Source organism: Nothobranchius furzeri, chromosome 10 (assembly GCF_043380555.1).
Source record: "Nothobranchius furzeri strain GRZ-AD chromosome 10, NfurGRZ-RIMD1, whole genome shotgun sequence".
NCBI classification, from domain to species: Eukaryota; Metazoa; Chordata; class Actinopteri; order Cyprinodontiformes; family Nothobranchiidae; genus Nothobranchius; species Nothobranchius furzeri.
Window position 1 is genome coordinate 71,604,762 of NC_091750.1, and position 18,466 is coordinate 71,623,227.

An 18,466-nucleotide genomic window follows, 5' to 3' on the forward strand; every position below is an offset into this window, starting at 1 on the left:
AGTCAGTAAATACCCTTTTTTACCTTTTTGGCGTAAAAACAGGAAGTGATGAGCATCAAAAGGTTAGTAGTTTTCCAAAAGCGCAGCGCTTCTCTTTCATGAGCCGAGCAGCGCACCGGCACAGAAATGTGTACATTATTTACAGCCGTCTGCGCCTCGTCTTTGCATCTTTTTAAAAGTAAATCCAACAAAGAGGTTGATGCTACGGGTAAATGTCTGTGATAGTCTTCCAATAACCAGGTCAGGTGAGACGGAGGGATGCTGTGTAAAAGATACCCAACAGCTGCTTTCATTTATCCGTCTTTATCAATCTTTTTTCTATATTTATAAAAGAACATGATGTCGTGTTTCTCTAACTATGAACTAAACAACAGCCGCCATTCAGCCACCTTCCTTCAGGCAGAAAACTGAGCTGCCTCAGCTTGAACTCTGACCCTAATATATTCACGACCTTTGGTTATTTATTCATTCGTACCGACCTGAGTGTCTAATCTCCCCTGTCCCTAAATGCTGTAAAATCAATCTGTCACGTTTCTCTGCAGGATTCATTTTTAGTTTCCTCATCATGACTCACTGACGCGAACATGCAGACAGGATGGAGAAAAATGAGAATGCGTGATTTTCATCATCTAAATGACCAGAAGAACCAATACAGCAGAAATGTTCAATTGTTTGTTCATCTAATTAATTAGAAACTCTTAAACTTCAACAAGAGAAAACAATCACCAGATTATTTAGCTATTTTTCATTTGGCACAATAAAACACAAACGTATGGGTTTACAGTCCCCTAATTATTAAGTACTTACATGGTAATTACATAGCAAGTTAAAGTGTAATATTATTTCTGAGTTCTTAAACAGTTATTACCATGTAACTCAGGTTCAATTCTTGTTTTTGTTTTTCTTAATCATTCCCAGTATATACTGCTTCACTTATTAATGACACTTTATTACAATTATACACTTTCACTACACAATAATATACTTTAACTTACTATGTAATTACCGTGTAAGTACTTAGTAATTAGGGGACAGTAAAAGGAAGTGTTACCAACAAGAGTAATGATCATAAAAAAGTAATGCTGGAATATAATATTTCACTTTTCTCATATCTTTAAATATTTACTTAACTTTAGTAATATTTGTAGTGCATGTTTCATGAGCCAAAGGGACTAAACCATCCTAGTGACCTTGCAGTTAACTCATTCACTGCCAATGACGACTAAAGTCGTCATTTGCATTTTTTTTTTACTGTTTGAGCATCAGAACGAGCCCCCGCGCTGAGAGAACAAACATCTCAGCCTTGAAGCCGATCTTCATCCGCATACGTCACATGTCACATGATCAGGAAGCAGAACATCCATGTGTTTGGAGATCGTTTTGGGTCGTTCCTGTAAAAAAAGTGAGAAGCGAACTGGAAAAGCGTCTGCCGATCACAATTCGACAACGGATTATGAAAGAACGGATAACGCTCGAAACACGTGGATTCTTCCTGATGTAAGAGGTGAGTCTCCTCTTTGTTTTGCTTGTTTTGGCATCGACATCATGCTAGCACGGAACGTTCTGTGACTCTTAAAAAAAACAGTAAAAACGGTGAGAAACGCTGGCAGCGAAGGCCGTTAGCGACCAGGAAACGGCTGGCAGTGAATGCGTTAACGGGCTTGGATTGCCATCACGAGTCCCATGAAACGGTTTCTGGATGTTTTGGGATTTTAAATAAACCCAAAGGGAAACTTTTCCCAAGTAACCAAATACGTTTGGTCAGGATCAGGAAAAACGGAATGAAGTTTTTTTCCATTCTTATTCCTACAGCTGATGAATGAACCCAAGGTTGCAATATTTCAGTCTTCTTGAAACACTTTTGATATTTTGCTTTGTTCTCTAAAATTATGATTTATTATTGTGTCCAGGTGACTTTGTGGTTTATCTGAACACCACAAACGCGTCCAGGTGCAGTCCTACCTGTCCTCTCTCTGCTCCCACACACCTGGAGGGCAGGTCCTCCGGCTGCAGACACAACTAAGTAGTGTAATGTTACAGAAACTGATGCATCCCCTGTTGCCTGTTTCTTGTCATTTTTTAGGCTCCGCCTTCTCCATGTTGGTGAAAGGGATATTTTTTAAAATAAATAATAAAGTTCAGAAACTTTTGATTTCAGAACCAGTTTTAGGTATGTTGATTTTTTCTTACATGGTGCGGTTTCACTGATGCTCAGCAGAACACAGAACCTGGTTCTCGGTTACAGGTTTACGTATTCGTACACAGACGCTGATTTCTTTGTTTTCCAGTTCCCAGCTCCTCAGACTGGCTCCCAGTATAACCAGTCCTCAGCCTCATTCAGCCCGGTTCATAGGCAGTGTGTGGTGTCGGAACACACCAACACTCCCCGGTCACACTGGAAATGTCCGAAAACCCCTCGAGACCAAATGCTACTTCAGAGTAAACCTCACTTTCTGATTCAACCGGCTCCTTCTGCTTCCATGTCGGACCAAGACGACCTAACATGTGGAACATCCGGGATTAATGGTTGGAGAGGTCCTGGTGTGCTTCTGGGCACGCGCTGCACTCAGCAGGAATGTCTGAAGGGAAGGATCGAACCGGGTCTTAACGGATCAGCGTGCTTGTTTGAGTTGGTCCGCTAAAACTAACTGGATTAATCCTGTCAGCTGCAGCTGCTCGTGCTGTCTTCAGGCGCCGAACGTGACCCACCCAGATTCTCCTGGTAAATAAAACCACCACCAACCTGGAGACCCGACTAGCTGGAGAGAAACCTCACCTGTGCGTGAGCTTGTCAGCAGTAGAGCTGAACTCCAGTGCGTGCTCTCTCTCTGAAAAGAGAATTACAACAGTTTACACAATCGGAGCAAAATAAGCTCAGAAGTGCTTCAACTCAAAAACCGTTTATTCCTTTTGTTGTGAAAAGCCACTCGATGCATTTCCCTGCGACGGGCAGCTGGTCCTCATGTAGAGGACGTCTTCAGAAGGAAAACCCGACGTAGCTTAAGCCTTTCAGTCTGTCAAACCTCAACGTTCAAACGATCTTCAGGTGGAAGTTCCAACGAGCAAAACCTCCCCGGTGTGTCCTAGACTCACGTTTACGCGTAAACGGGGACACAAACATGTGGAGTGACATTCTGTGGTTTGAAACTGCTTTTTCCACATCAACACACATTTAAACAACAAACCAAACCAACACACAGAACGATAAATAAAAGAAACGCCCTTTAACAGTCAGATGTGGCCGAAGGTCTTTGCATTCACACACAGGGGAAAACGTTGTGAGTCGGACGAAACCAAACAAAAATCAGATGCCAAAGAAAGTCTGTCTCGTGTGCTTCTTCTTGCCACAAGTGCATCGACGTAAGGCACAGTTCCCCTCTTTCAACAGAGCGGCCCACTTTATTATTTTACCTTTAAAAACTTGCTCAGAGCCAGAACCGCGTAGGGCGACCCCGCCGACCTTCAGTCAGCCTCAAGCTTCTGTTTTCATTTAAAGTTGTTTCTAATCTGATTCCGCCCACTCCAGATGTTGGTGTGCGGACCATCACCCGCCCAGTGGGTCGTGGGGGAAGGGTGTGTGTGTGTGTGTGTGGGCATCAGCGTTTTTACCAGAACAATATGAATAGCTTCACAAAGCTCTGGTGCTTTTGTACTTTAGTTACAAGGAAAAAAGCCATAACAAGATTTAATCCACAACTTTACCTGCCGTAAATGGCTCCATGAAGGACCTCAGTTTGGAGAAACGGTTTTGTTCAGGCAAGATCGATGACCTAACTACTAGTTTGAAAGAGAAAGGCCAGACTTCTAAGTGGTTTTTATTTTAGAAACCATTAAAGAGCAAGTCACCCCAAATCAACTTTTTTTTCTGATAAACTACATAAACGCGTGTCTAATCGTGCTGCAGACACGTGTAGTCAATAGTTTTGCACTTTAGTGCATTTTAGTTAAAACTTCAATTTTCTGCCTAAAACTGTCAGCGTTGTGCCGTTGTCAGGTAAAAACTCTGCACTGCATTAGAATTTAAATCTGCCATCGCTATTGGCTAAGAGGTACCATAGAACTTTAGCTGGCACCATATGATGTCACAATGTCGTTGTGAGTCTGTGTGTGTGTGTATTTGTTAGTGGCTCCGCCCTCTCCGTCTGCTAGGCAACAGCATTTGTTGCATTTTTCAAACAGGAAGTGGGAGTTGAGTAAGAGTCTGGTAGGGGGTGACTTGCTCTTTAAAGTCATAAACTCAGCATCACTCAGGTGTTTACGAAGAACCTGATGTTTATTAGCAGCAGAAATTAGCGGCTATGCTAGCTAGCGGCGTTCTCTGAAGATGTGTCACTTCTCATTCAGAGATCTGGATAAACATCCGAGGTTTTTAACTTTTTTCTTTCTCAGATTCAAGCACTTTCAAGGTAAAGGTTCAAGCCTTCTGTCAGCAACCGCTTGATCGTGTGATTAAAACAAACGTCACTTGCTGGTCTCTGGGTAATAAATGTAATGGCTCTGCGACCAATTTCAATTACGGTTCAAACATTAGAGTAAACTGGATTTTCAAGGATCGTAAGTCACCGGAGAGCAGCCCGTAGTCAGAACCTTCGCTATCACACAGGTAGCTGCAGCCAGGTCAGAACTTCAGAGTATGTCTAACAAAACAATTTGATTCAGCTGATTAGATTCGCTCTTCAGGGATTTGTTGAGTCAAAAATCAGATCGTCTGAGATGTGAGAAGCTATAAGAGCGACGAGGACATAAAAGCTGGGAGGCCCGTTGTCATCGGCGACCGCCCCGGCGGTTCTGGTACTGAAGTGCTCGAGGAAAAACGGGAACAGATCATTGTCTATTACAGTAAATCTCTGGAGGTTTTCCTCCACGTCTGCCGGGAGTGTGTTTGAGAGTGTAGAAAGCTACTGTGTGTGTGTGTGTGTGTGTGTGTGTGTGTGTGTGTGTGTGTGTGTGTGTCAGGGTCAAGCAGATCGAGAACAAACACCAACACGGTTTACAGCAGTCTGTCAAGTTTTTTTCTCAATATGAAGAAGCTAAAGGTTCAGTTCTGTTAAAAAGCCGTTAAAACCTGCATCTTTACGAGTCTCGTAGCAGTGAGGAGGGAAAATACGTGATTGCACCTATCGGCAGCCCGGAGTTCAACCCGTCCTCCCCTCTGGCTTCAGAACCGGGCTGAGCCTATTGGTGTCGGAGTGTTTGTGGTTGCTAGCTTGTCTCTCGGCTCCGCGAGACCGTCTGAGCGGCACATCTGTCCATTCTGCCCGTCTCTCTTCTTAAATTCATTTGATCTTTTAGGATTTCCAATTTCTGGTTACAAATGAGTCCTAGAGGCAGACGCTGTCGTTCATCTGGCAGGTGGAGCCGGTGCCGGCCTGGGACAGGAAGAGCCTCCCGTTGGGGCAGACGCAAACCTCGTAGACGTTCGGCCTGGTCCCTGAGGACGAGGAGCTGGGGGAGGCCACCCCTACAGGCAGCCCCATCAGACGGATCCTCTGAGCGTCCAGAGAAATCTGTGGTGGGGGGGTGGGGGGGGGACAGAAAACGGGGCAGACTGGATTTAAAGTCGGACTTTTGCTCATAATTATCCAAAAACCATTTATTAAAATGAAATATTAACATGTTGCTGTTTTTAGTTTGTAGAAGTCAGAACATCTGTCTCTTACTGCTTCTGCCTGACGCTGTCGACGCTCCTGAAACATCACACCTTTAAAAGTTCTCACTGGGACACTTGGGCTTCCGTAGAAACCGTTTCTGTTCTATAAACATTTGCACTCAACAGCTCAACAGCGCAGAGCGGGCACGTAACCCTCACGAGAACATCTAGATGACCACATAAACAACAACAGATGTGCTCAGAGGCGTTTATTCAGCTTTTATTAAGCATCGTTCTAAAATGACGTTTTTCTGAGCTGGAAAATATCAAAAGAATAAGCCGGGCCACTCGAAGATTTACTTCTTTTATCTCCTTAGTGATGAGAACCAAAGATCACTCCCTCTCCTCCGTACCGAACATCTGCTGCACAAATCCAATCTCTCCTTCATCTCCTCCCCCTCGGTGGCCTCCCGGGGCCTGTGCCTACCGGTGTTTTACCGGCCACAGCGAGGAGAGCTCTGCTCATAAAAACGCTAAAGGAGCTATTACCGGGAGCCTCTGGGAGGCATCGCCAACAAATGACCTGGAACCGTCTCAGCTGACTTCCTCAGACAGCTGCTGCTGAACTAATCTTTCTCCAGGAGGGGCGGTCGGACCGGACTCTCCGGGATTATGTGGGTCAAAGGTCACACGGAGAAGAGGAGGTTTAGATTAGGTGTTAAAAGCTGAAACATTAACCTTGTTAAGCGTTCGCCTCCTGCCTCAGAGACTATTAAGCATCCTCTGTCAGTTTTAGACAAAAAAGGGCAAAAGGACCTCCAGGAGGAACGCAGAGATGAAACAGCAACCAGGTGCGTTCAGTCTGCCGATGGTCTACCTGAACTAGTCAGAGCTAATAAATGTGGCACAAACACCAGTCAGGTACCGGACTCACGTTCAGCTAGGAGCTACTCGGCTGCTGCTGATGTTGGTGTCCTCCTGCATCCCAGGAGGTGACACTAACCAGCCACAGGAGGGGTTTGGCTCACACTAGCGGCATACACGTCATAATTGAACCAGGACCACCTCCTCCAGCGGTTTTTTGGTTCTGCACAGGTGTGATTCCTGTGTTCACAACTTCTAAAAGCAACTGAACCAAGAGAGAAACGGACCTGGGTTGGATTAGGATGGACCTGCAGTTCAGCAGCAGCTTCTGAACGAGGATCGATGCCACATTTACGTCAGGCTGAGCGGAGGGACATGTTGGTGCTCCCGTTCCCCCGGCTCAGGAGCTCTTCAGGCTCTCTGGGAGCTCCGTGTAACTTACATTTAAAATAAAGTCTGGGATTACCAACCAGCTTTTAATCCAGATCATATTTTGTGGATCTGAGAGCATTAACTGCTCCCTCTCTCTCTAAATTCTGCTCACACTCAGAAAGTCCCTTCTCCTGTTCAAACATGATTCATTTGCTCTTGAATCGTTCCTCTCTGGAGTTTCAGCTCCTCCCCTCTGTGCTCCTAAAACGTGCTCTCACGGGCTGAAGGAAGGCGATCCTGCCCTGAGTCCCCCAGCCAATAGGAGGCCAGATAAGGTGCTGACCAATGAGCTGGTCACACTCTTGGCCTTCTGGGCTCGCTGCAACAGTTTCACACACGTCTGATGACATCCTGGTTCCATCACACCATCAGGTGTCATGCCTTCCTGTTGTCAGCTGCTGAGGTCATCTCCAGGAACCAAACCGCCTCATTAGTGACACCTAAAGGTGGGTTTGAAGACTAAACGCTGGTGGACCACTGGGCCTCACCAGTCTGCACGTTAACTCTGACCAGAACCGAGTCAGAAACAAAACCCTTAAACGTGCAAATTATTGAGAAAAACAGGAAACCCGTCGCTGTTCCAGTCTGTCCAGACAGCGGCATGCTCCGAGCCGACGTGCTGGTGTGCCCCCTTATTGGCTAATGAGCAGCCTCGAGCACGTCTGACAGCTAGAGCGTCGGCCCGAGAGCTCCGTCCGCGTCTAACAGCCAGAACCTTTCAGTAATTGCAGTGGCAGCGCCCGAGGACGTGGAGAGGGAGTCTTCTGTGTAAGACAGAGGGTTGACAAATGGACATTTGCAGCACTAATGGAGTGTGAGAGCGCAGCTCTAATTACGAGCACTGCCCACAGTCAGCTTCACATTTCATCTCTGACCACACAGCCGTGAAAGCAGCGAGGAGCGGCAGCGGAGGCGTGGCTTCAGAGAGCGCTCAGCTGGATTTTAATGGGCCTAAACCAGATTCAAGGGCACCTTCATCCCCCCCCCCCCCCCCCACACACACACAGACCGTCCGCCCGTCTCACATCAGCGCCTCGTCTTGACGTGCGTCCCTGGTTTGTTTGTGGGAAACTTTTGAGACACATCTTCTCCCTATTCCTCCGCTGGTGGTTGTACCGGAACTGGCACGAGACGCTCGGTAAAAACCCACGGAGGAAAATCCCTTCATCGGCACGGCCGGCCGTGAGGAAGGCGAGGAACAAATGGGGTCGGTCGGAGTGTTTTAGGAGAATAAAACACAAAAGAGCGGGGATGAAGCGGCAGGAAGTGGGTGGATGAGTGAAAACTGGAGACAAACATGTGAAAGTCGCAACGAGGACGGAGAACCTGGGGGGGCTCCAAACAATGGAGAAAGCACAAAGCCATCAGTGCACGAAAGGCTCCACGCCAGAGCCAAAGGGTTGCGGAGGAACAGTCAGATCAACTTCTGCTTCAAGCTCTCCTGCTTTTGTGTGATCCTGGTGGACGGCCAGCGAGCGGGAATTGCCAGCAGCGTTCCTAATGTCGGCCGCGTCGGCTCAGGGAGCTCAACATTGTTTGGATTGTTGTTGCTAAAAATAAGTTTGGACAGAAAAAAAACCTAATTTAGTCAGAACCTCATCAGCCAGCGGACAACAGGAGCGCTTTGCTTGGTACAGGGAGAGAGAGTGTGTGTGTGTGTGTGTGTGTGTGTGTGTGTGTGAGTGTGTGTGTTGGGGGTCTCTCTTCAACAGACTCGCTTCTTTTTGAGGTTTTCTTCCTGTTCATCAATGTGGTTCTTTTACAGCTCATTGCTTTAAAGGTTTATTTGATGTTTGAATTGAACTCTGATTACGTTCTGGGCGTCTGACATTATTTCTGCTCACATCATGAAGTTTCAGAACTCAGCCGCTGACAGACCTGTCCGTCTTTGGACTCCAGTCGCAGCTCGTTCCTGCAGATGGCGTGGATGTCTCCGGCTTCGGCCAGGATCTGGATTCCTTTAGGGGCCTCCATCAGCAGAGAGCGGGTTGGAGACTCCAGCCTGGAAGAGGAATCCCAAAACACCTCTGAGTTAGTGATCCAGCAGCTCAGGATGGCTTCAAACCTGCTTCGTAGAGACGTTTTATGAAATCATGGCAGAGTGAAATGAATCTAACAGTTTTAGAAGAAGAATCCCGCCTCTGTGAACAGGCATCATGTTTATTTTGAGGAGGAATTCTAAGGAAAACAACATGAAGCAGCTTCAGACTCACAAAACCCACGAGCAGAAGAAACCAGAACAAACCAAAGGTGCATCAGAAACTGTAATCAGCAAACAAACAAAGTCGACCTTTAGCCCAAAGGGCCGCAGCTGAGCTGAGGCCCGACTCTGCATTTTAAAACTTAAACGGGTCCATTTGGGCTGCAGACGGATTTCACCCCGAGTGGATCTGACACCTGAACAGCAGTGGAAAATGGCGGGCAAATTTCCAAATGAAATCTTTAATCTTCTTTTCTTAACCTCTCATGGTTAAGCAGCACTTCAGACGCGTTAATTAGACGGTTCAAGTAAAACCGCTCTATTAAAGCTCATCGCTGATCTGGTTTGAATTTGGAAGCTGTGATCTCCCATTTGCTCCTGAACTCATCATCTTATTGACATCAACATCAAGTTTTGGAACTGGATGACTTAATTATTGCTAGGGCGGCCATCTTGACTCGGACTGACAAAAAAAAAAAAAAAAAAATCATCATCCAGTAAAATTTGGTGAGTTTCTTTTAAAAATCCGGACTCAAACGTGCAAAAACGTAATGATGAATTTTCTGTGTTTTGTAAGTTTTTTACAGTGTTTGTATGAAAACATTCCTGGGCCTTTTCCCTTTTAGAGGCGTGATGGTGATGATCTGGATTTGCTGGGAAGGTGAAGAAAAGGTTTTCCTGGATGTGGAAACTTCTGCAGGTTGAAACTAGAGCAGGTGTCTAAACTCCTAACTGTACCCAGGAATCCCAGGATGATGTTTTAAACTCCCACGCCTCGTGGGTTCAGGAATCGGAGGAGTTCACAGGAATTCCGGCTCTTTGGGAAGGAAGGATTTCCTCTCCTCTCTCTTCTTTCAGGTTTCTCCTGTGGGAGTTCAACTACCAAGTCTCTCTCAGGCTTTCTCTTTCTGACCTCTGATTCAAACCGTCTCTTTTCAGTATCAGACAAAAATGCAGCTTCATGTTTGGATCATCTTTCTGTTCATCTGCCGATCCCATGGCTCTACACCTTCATTTCCACACCGCTTTCCTCATGTACGACGCCACAACCTCATTTCCTCCCAGAGATCAATAAAGTTTCATCTTCTTCTCTCTCTGTCTGGTTTTTCTTCTTCACTTCATTCTTTCATATCTGCTCTTTCCTGCTTCATATCTACAACCAGGATCACGGGCTAATACTGTAACTCCCCGTGCTCCATCCTGAAATGTTCTTGTCCTGAAACATCTCCATACTCTGGTGACGCCCAACAAGCAGCTAAAGCCTCGTTATATAATTCACAGACAGCTGATGTGTTACTTGTGTGAAAATCAGCATTTTGACAACCAAAACCTCCGGCGCCTTCGTAGCAGCTAACATTTAAAGTCAGGGATGTTCCTGTGGTCGTATCTTCTGGACCAAGAGAAAGTGGTCGGTATGGTGGAGCACATGATGTCTCAGGGTGTTTCTCAATGTCAAGGCGCCTGGCCTTGCGAGGCGATGTCTTGCGAGGACACGGTCCTTCCTTGGTCAAAATTTAAAAAAAAACAGTTAAATGGAACAGACTTGCATCACGTGACCGCAGCTTCCACGGCAGTCACGTAACGTCACGTGACACGGGAGAGCAAGGGCGTCAGTTTGTTTTCAGAGTTGCTGGGGACAATAACCATACACTTGAGTGGGGTTTAAAAATTGCTGGGGACAATAAAGCAGGCTAGCACAGGGGTCGGCAATCCGCGGCTCTGGAGCCGCATGCGGCTCTTCCATCCATCTGTGCTTGTAAAATAATGAATGGATATTTAAATAAAAAGCTTTATATTTTACTGCATTAATTTTACATCTGTATGCCAATTCTAAATGTAAAGATTGTCTGCGTAAACCTGAACAGGTCCAACCCGGGCTTACTGTGAGACCGGGTTGACGCGTCACGCTTGTGCGTAATCATATGGGCACTTTATGAGATGAAGGATGTCAGATTCTGGGCTTCTCCTCAGACAGGTTCCTGGATGCGTCGCCACATTGGAGACAGGAACAAGCACTATTCAGCCAAAGTTTCATAATCAGGTGTGGCAGTGTGAGTGTCCTGTCACAGTGTCCCGATAGATAATGCGCCCTGGCTACTTGGCCAAGGGGTTGTCCCTTTGGCTGACTGGTTAGAGCGTATGACTCTCACCCGGGAGTCTGGGGATCAAAACGCACCCGGGCCCTCGTTTCATTTGACTGTTTATTTTGATGGATAAACTCAAGGATGTTGCTTGGTTTGAAAGAATTACCCCGACGCACACGGATGCGCATGGATGAGCTGACATTTTAATCATTAACGCACATCGCGGAGGTAAAATATTCCCATCAGAACATCAGAGCTTTATACTGGACACTGTGTTCAGCGTGGCTAGGAGCGCCCACGGTGGACAGTGAGCTGAAGATCTGGGGTTCGCAGCGCAGCGCAGAACCGGCGCATGCGATATGATTTCCTCCCACTGAAACAGTCTGGAAACCCGGTCTCTCTGAGGGATGTCACTTGGAAAAATGTTCGTTTTATGAAATTATGAAACTTTGGCTGAACAGCGCTTGTTCCCGTCTCTAATATGGAGACGCATGAAGCGTAGAGACATTTGATTACGCACAAAGTTTATGTGGAGCAGAAGCAGTCGGGCCACGGCAGGTGAAACGTTCCTAGCCTACATGAAGTGAAACTGTTTAATTGTAACATTAATATGTTACTGGACATGCTGGTCTGGTTGGTTAGACCAGTGTTTGAAGTGGAAAACACACACACACACACACACACACACACACACACTCTCACACACACTCACACACACACACACACGCACACACGCACGCACACACACACACACACACACACACACACACACACACACACACACACTCTCACACACACTCACACACACTCACACGCACGCACACACACACACACACACACACAGACACACACACACACACACACACACACACACACACACACACACACACACACACACACACAGACACACACAGACACACACAGACACACACACACACACACACACACACACACACACACACACACACACACACACACTAAAATAATGCTGACAGCGTGGACTAGAAGCCAGGTGATGGTTTACGTATTTAGATGATGATCAGGCTGCTGTAAAACGTAATCTCCATCCACATCCAGACACAATTATCCTCTATTCTTTATTTGCTCTGCTCTTGTCTGGGCTGATCAGCTGATGGTGCGCGCGACGCGCCTAACTAGCGGCTGATGCACATTTTACGCATTTGGAGAGGTGGACTGGATGCTTTGCGTTTACTGGAAGACGGTCCACTTAACGCACGGGTGTAGACTACATATTAATGACAAATGAATGAAAATTAAATTGTGAGTTTTAACTTCATATTTTATAAGTAAAAAGGACGGGGGAACACATTTATGATGTCTTTTTAAACGAAATTTTCTAGCGCGACCTGCCTGCTTCACTTAAGTCACTGCTTATTAAGGTCCGTCCAAAATTACCGTGGGAAATGGGTAATAATAGCTCTTTGATGGGAACAGGTTGCCGACCCCTGGTATAAGATCTGAGCTGGTAAAACAAAACTCCTCATCAGCAGGTGTTTTTGAAAGTGGGGGGGACACAGCTGCCAATCACAAATTTTGCCGGGGACATGTCCCCGGCGTCCCCGGTTAAAATGACGCCTATGCGGGAGAGAACGTTATATTTTATACATATTAGTGTAAATATAAATATATAACACGGCTTTTACTGTTTAAATTGTGTATATGTTTATTAATTAAAAGTATAAGTGAGTTAGTGCCCGCTAGCCACCGAAGCTGCAACTACTAAGCAACTAACCAACCATAGAGAACTTATTTGGATCTAAAATAAACATTTAAAATGAACTGACTTACTTTTAAACTTGAAAATTGTCCCCGAAGTTGCTGCCGGCTTCTAATTTGCCGTCCTTTTGAAAATACTGCGGTGCATTCTGGGTAATTTTTGGCCAAGGCTAGGCTACAAGACACCTCCCGTGTATCCTTGCTCAGCTAGCTAAACGGCTAACAAACGGAGAACAAACGCCTCGGTAGAACATGAACATTGGAACGCGTCTTGGCGGCTCCCGATGACGTATCTCCTAGGCAACCGGGGCGGGGCCAAGACATCAAGGCAAGGTTCCTTGGCATTGAGAAACACCCTGAGTCTCTTTAGGTTTCCAGTCCCTGGTCCATAACCTCAGCGCAGAGCAGGTTGGACTCCTTGTCTCCGATTCTGTGTTTGGTCTTCTTGGAGGGCTCTTAAAGGTCTCATTGAGGAACTTCAAGTCTCATCGCTGCCTTTTGCCGATGATGTGATTCTAAAGGTGGCATCAAACAGTAACATGAACTGTTCCTGCCTGGTTGGAGGGGATTTAAAGCATCCCGGGGTCTCTTGGTGTAATGTGGGATGGATCAAAGCAACATGTGGACAATAAACTACTCTTCTGTAGTAAAGAAGGTGCTGAACTGGAGGTTTACTGGTCAACCTGTATTTTAACCCTCACCTAAGCTTTTGGTAGGGTGGCCAGGCTCAGCCTCAGAGATGAGGCCAGGAGCTCCAACATCTGGGTGGGACTCAGACTAGAACTGACGCTCGTCCACATCAAGAGAAACCAGCTGACGTGGTTCAGAGAGCCTCCTGGAGGGGGAGGAGCTTTGGACGCGAGTCAAGCTAGGACACGCTGGAGAGATTTTATTTGCGTGTGGGAACGGCGAGGGAACAGGTCCCCTTGTGACCCCGATAGTCACTAATAATGGGGGACATGTTGAATAAAGTGCCACCTGAGAACATCTGCATGGACAGTCGTCGTACTCCACGAGCAGCTGTGAGGGTGACAGGAATGATCTTTAAGACCCGGCCTAAGCCCTAACCCTCCCTCAGCTAAACAAGAGAGGACAATGAAAGGAGCAGCTGCAGCAAACGGAGAAGATAAAGCGTTGGGACTGTACATGTCTCCATTCCTTTCCAGAGTTACCAAACATCCAGATCAGGACGCACCCCCCCCTCGTGGCTTTGACCTCGTCGCACGAATCCATTACTTTCTGTGTTATTTTTTATTTTTTGTCCTTCTGAAGCTGCTGAGGGTCGGGGGCTGAGGAGAGGGATGAAAGACAGAAGACCAGAACAAAGTGAGGGATGAAGAGATGAAGGTGGAAGAAGAGATCAAAGCGACTCGGTGAATACCGGGGCGGTGAAGTCAACGAGCAGGAAGAGAAAGGACCTTAGAGATGAAAAGGGTTGTGGAGAAAGCGGCGACCTTTAGGCCACGTTTGTTTAATCTATGGTTTTAAACGGAGGTCGGGTCGTTCTTCTGAAACATCAGAATCCTTTCTGCAGACCGGCCTTCTCACGCCGGAGGACAGATTCCCACGTTTAACCTTGTCGGGGTTCTACAGAGTCCTTTAGTGACAGATGTTCAGTCACAAATACACAAACAGCCACGTACCTGTAGTTTTTATTCACCTTCACTGCGTTAAAGCTGTATCCATGGAGACGTCAGCCTCACAGTTAAGACCCTGTCCACTTCCATATTAAGGGACCTGTCGACTCCAAGGAACCAAACTGGCTTCTCCAGGACATTTAAGGTGAGACTGACTTGTTCAAATGCTTTCATTATTAGTTTAATTCTTTTAGCAACTTGTCATTTAGTTTTCACTCCGTTCCCCCAAATATGAATCAGTGTTGCCAACTCAGCGACTTTGTCGCTGTTCCTAACGACTTTTCGACCCCCTCAACGACTTTTTTTTCTTTTTTCCAAAAAGCGCCTAGCGACAAACCTAGCGACATTTCTCAGGACCTGTTGCTACTTTCTGTAGAACTTTCTTGTAGATATTCCCCACAGATTAGCAACAAGCCATTTGCACTCTGAGCCGTTCTTCCGGGAGTAAGGAAAGAGAACGATAATCTGCACATGTGCACGAGGACTGACCAATCATAAACCATTTTCGGCTGGGCCGATTCGCTGAAGACAAAGGTACAGCTGCAGAGCTGGAGACCGCCGATTTACGTCTGCTGCTGCTGCAGGCTCACCTTCCACTAGAGACGGCGCAGGCGTCAACCTGCCATCTCTGGTTCTGCAGCCGTCAGACACTTTGGCTTTTCCTGCATTTGGCAAATAAAGTCATCGGGAGTTTCAACTACCGTCCCGTTTACACACGCAGCTCTGTGGCTCATCTGAAGTTCCTTCAGAGACACAGGGATGGTTATACCATGAGACACCCGCTCCCTTTTGCTCGGAGCGCCGTTATTATCACGATGGAGAGAAAACACAACAGAGGAGTAAAAAAACAGCTTTTTAGGAAAATGTCTGTGAGAATGAGGAGAGCAGGAGGTCTGAGTTATATCCTACAACAGAACTGTTTGGATCACCACACCATATCTGTCTTAATGTCACTTTATTGATACTTTTGGAATTTATTGTACATATCAAAGCAATTTGGGCCATTTTAATCATACTAATTAATAACTTTAACACAACGTTTTTTTACTCCCTTTTTAGTCCTATAAATCTATCTTTAAGATGCTGTGGGGAAAATGAACGCCAATGTGGCGTGATGACGTCATCAATATGTAAATTAGCACGTGACATCATCTGGCGACATCTAGCTACTTTTGGGGGGAATTTCAGCTACTTTCAGTCAAAAACAGTTGGCAGCACTGATATGAATACACCGGACTTGTGTTTCCGTACATCTGGTGAATGTCTCAGTGTTCGTATGGCAGACTGCAGGTTTCTAAGTCACACACACAGGTAAGGAATGGAGCTAGCAGCCTGTAAACAAAGGCACGTGACTGGCTTCTGGTCTTACATGAATCAGGTTGTACAGCTGACCCACATTAGTGTCCGTGTTCAGCCGTTCCCGGTGCAGAGTCGGACAAACAGCCAGAGACTGAGCAGAAGGTTCTGTGCTGTGTCCGTGGTCGTGGCGCGAGAGGGTGAGGGCACCCACCAGACCCGTTTCTCACTTGTAACAGAACATCAGCTGAGTTAAGTCAGGCTGAGCCACACCTGGGGGATAAAGGGCCGCGTGGGGCTCCAGAACCACAGACTGGAGCCTGCTGGTCCACACCAGACATCAGAGTGAACTTTGATGAGAAATTTAATTCCCGAGTCGCCTTATTTCAACAAAAGTTCTTCTCCTGCTCCCGACTGCTCCTGATTTATTAACATATCTGGATACAAATCAAATCACAGCACCAAAGTTAACCATGATGCTTTTAGAGACACCCGATGCGAGGACACGTCCGGCGGCTGCAGGTGTGTGTGTGTGTTTAGCAGCTAGTGTGTGTCATGACGTTATTCTCAAATAGGATGTGAATGCTGGATTGCTACCTGCCAAGAGGTTTGGAGCGATTAGAGTGAGATTAGATTTTAGCCGCGCTCCAATGAGCCGGCGCGTCTTTTCTGACAGAATTGGATAGTTTTGGCCATTTTTCATCTTCTCCTGGCTCCACGGCACCAAACAGGAACAAACGGGAAGGAGACAAAAGCAGGAAAACACTCACCGCCACAAACTGTCACATTATGAAGACACTGATGTGACGGGGGATTTGGAGCGTTGGGAAATCATCTGAACTTTCCTAACGGGACTTTTCTTTCTCCCCTCTATTATTTAAATGATGATTCACAGAAAAGCAGCAGTGAAGGATCGTCTGCTCATCCAACAAAAACTATTATTAGATATTTGTCATCGTGTCCTTTGTGTCGTGGACTGTTAGAGACTTTTATCTTGTTTGGGATTATTCTCTCTGCTTTCAGCTTCTTCTCACACCTGTCTGGCTCTCTTCTGTCCTCCATCTTAACTTTTAAATTCTTCTAGTTTGTGGTTGAAGTCGTGAGGGGTTCAGTGTTGCTGCAACGCTTTTTTCAGACTAGCTGGACAAAGACAAAGACAACATGGTGATCCGACATGGACAGGAGGATCTGAAGATCTTAGAACATCTGGAGGAACTTCAGATCCAAAAAAAACAAACAAAAGACCCAGAGACATCCCATCAGCAGCTGAATCTGATCAAGATCTTTATGTAAGAGGTAACCTAACCCGAGCCAGAGCTCCACTTCCCTCTGAGGTCAGGAGAGGTCATGAAGTAAAGAAGAACAAGTAGGCCTGAGCAGAGGAGGAGGTCTGAGGTTTCAACTCTCCAGTACAAGCAGAACTTTCACAGCAATCCACACCTTCAGGAATGTGGTCTCCTCACATGTAGACCTGGACATGAAAGATCTGGAAAACCTTCGGGAAGCAGAGGGAAGCGATGTGTGAACTCGATCGCTTTGACGGAGTTGTCAGCTCTTTCATACTTCTGTTTGAGCTGAGAAAGTTCCTCAGATGAGGCGCAGCTTCAAGAACTTCAAGGAACTTTTCTTCCCTTCAACTAAAAAACAGAATCCAGTTTCCTTGTTTCTGAACTTCCTGGGATAGAGGAACCTGGATGATCCCAAACCTCAAAATGGAGAATCCGGATCCAGAACCAAACCTCGCGGGAGGTCGACGGCTGAAGAAGGCAACCGAGGACTACGGACGCCAACTCAACACACGAACAATAGAACATAGAAAGGAGTGCGAGAAAGAGGCAAATCAAAAACACACAAGAGCAGCAAAAGAAGAAGCAGAAAGTACAATAAAGAAGTCAGCCGTAACAGATCACTGCATAGGAGAAAACCATATAATGGACTGGGACAACACACGGATCATAAACACCGAACAACAAAAATACACAAGATGGATAAAAGAAGCTATCGAGATAAGGAGACGTGGATGTGGGACCATGAACAGGGACGATGGAGTTTACACGTTGGACCGCGCATGGGGCTGCATCGTCAGAGAGGGGAGAGCAGGCAGCAGAGGGCGACAACGTCCTCTGCTGCCCGCGGATAAACGGAGAAGGAAGTGACGCCACCATCAGCGTCAGCCTGAGGAAGTCTGCAGCCGCAGACGAAACGTAGCGCAAACAACAGGTAAACAAAACTGTTTCTGTGTTTTAAAAAGAACGACAGCATGGACTTAGAACCACGACACAGCAAGAACACACCTAAGATGTTCACAAGTCTGTGTTTGTGATGTCACTGAGCAATAAGCAGCCAAACCAGGCAAAAACAAGTCAGGTCTGCTTATTTCAGGATGTGTGATTTATCTGGTCTCGTGTTGCTTTGAGGCTTTAAAAATGAAAAACTCTCAGCTGAAACCCGACATGTTAGTTTCCCTACATCCTGAACATGAAAATAGTCTCCTACACCTATCTCCTGCAGTAGATTCTGAAAGAAAACAGACAGTGAAACTCTAGATTTAGAAAATCCTGACAGATCTATGTCACACTGTCACCGACATTCATGGACTCACCCATCTTGGCTCACGACGGGGAAG

General features: G+C 46.3%; 1 protein-coding gene across 3 annotated transcripts in view; it reads right to left on the minus strand.

Annotated features, from left to right (window-relative positions):
* Positions 1–2,884: 2,884 nt before the first annotated feature.
* sgcd (sarcoglycan, delta (dystrophin-associated glycoprotein)) overlaps positions 2,885–18,466 on the minus strand; it is a 381,774-nt gene continuing 366,192 nt past the window's right edge. For 2 of the 3 annotated variants that reach the window (XM_054730942.2, XM_015961860.3), the window contains 2 exons: positions 8,765–8,888; positions 2,885–5,507 (listed from right to left, as the gene is read on the minus strand). In XM_054730942.2, coding sequence (XP_054586917.1) covers positions 5,322–5,507; positions 8,765–8,888 — 310 coding nt within the window. In that variant the 3' untranslated portion in view covers positions 2,885–5,321. Of the gene's footprint in view, positions 5,508–8,730; positions 8,889–18,466 lie in introns of all 3 variants that reach the window. The other variant, XM_070555961.1, reaches the window with a different exon arrangement.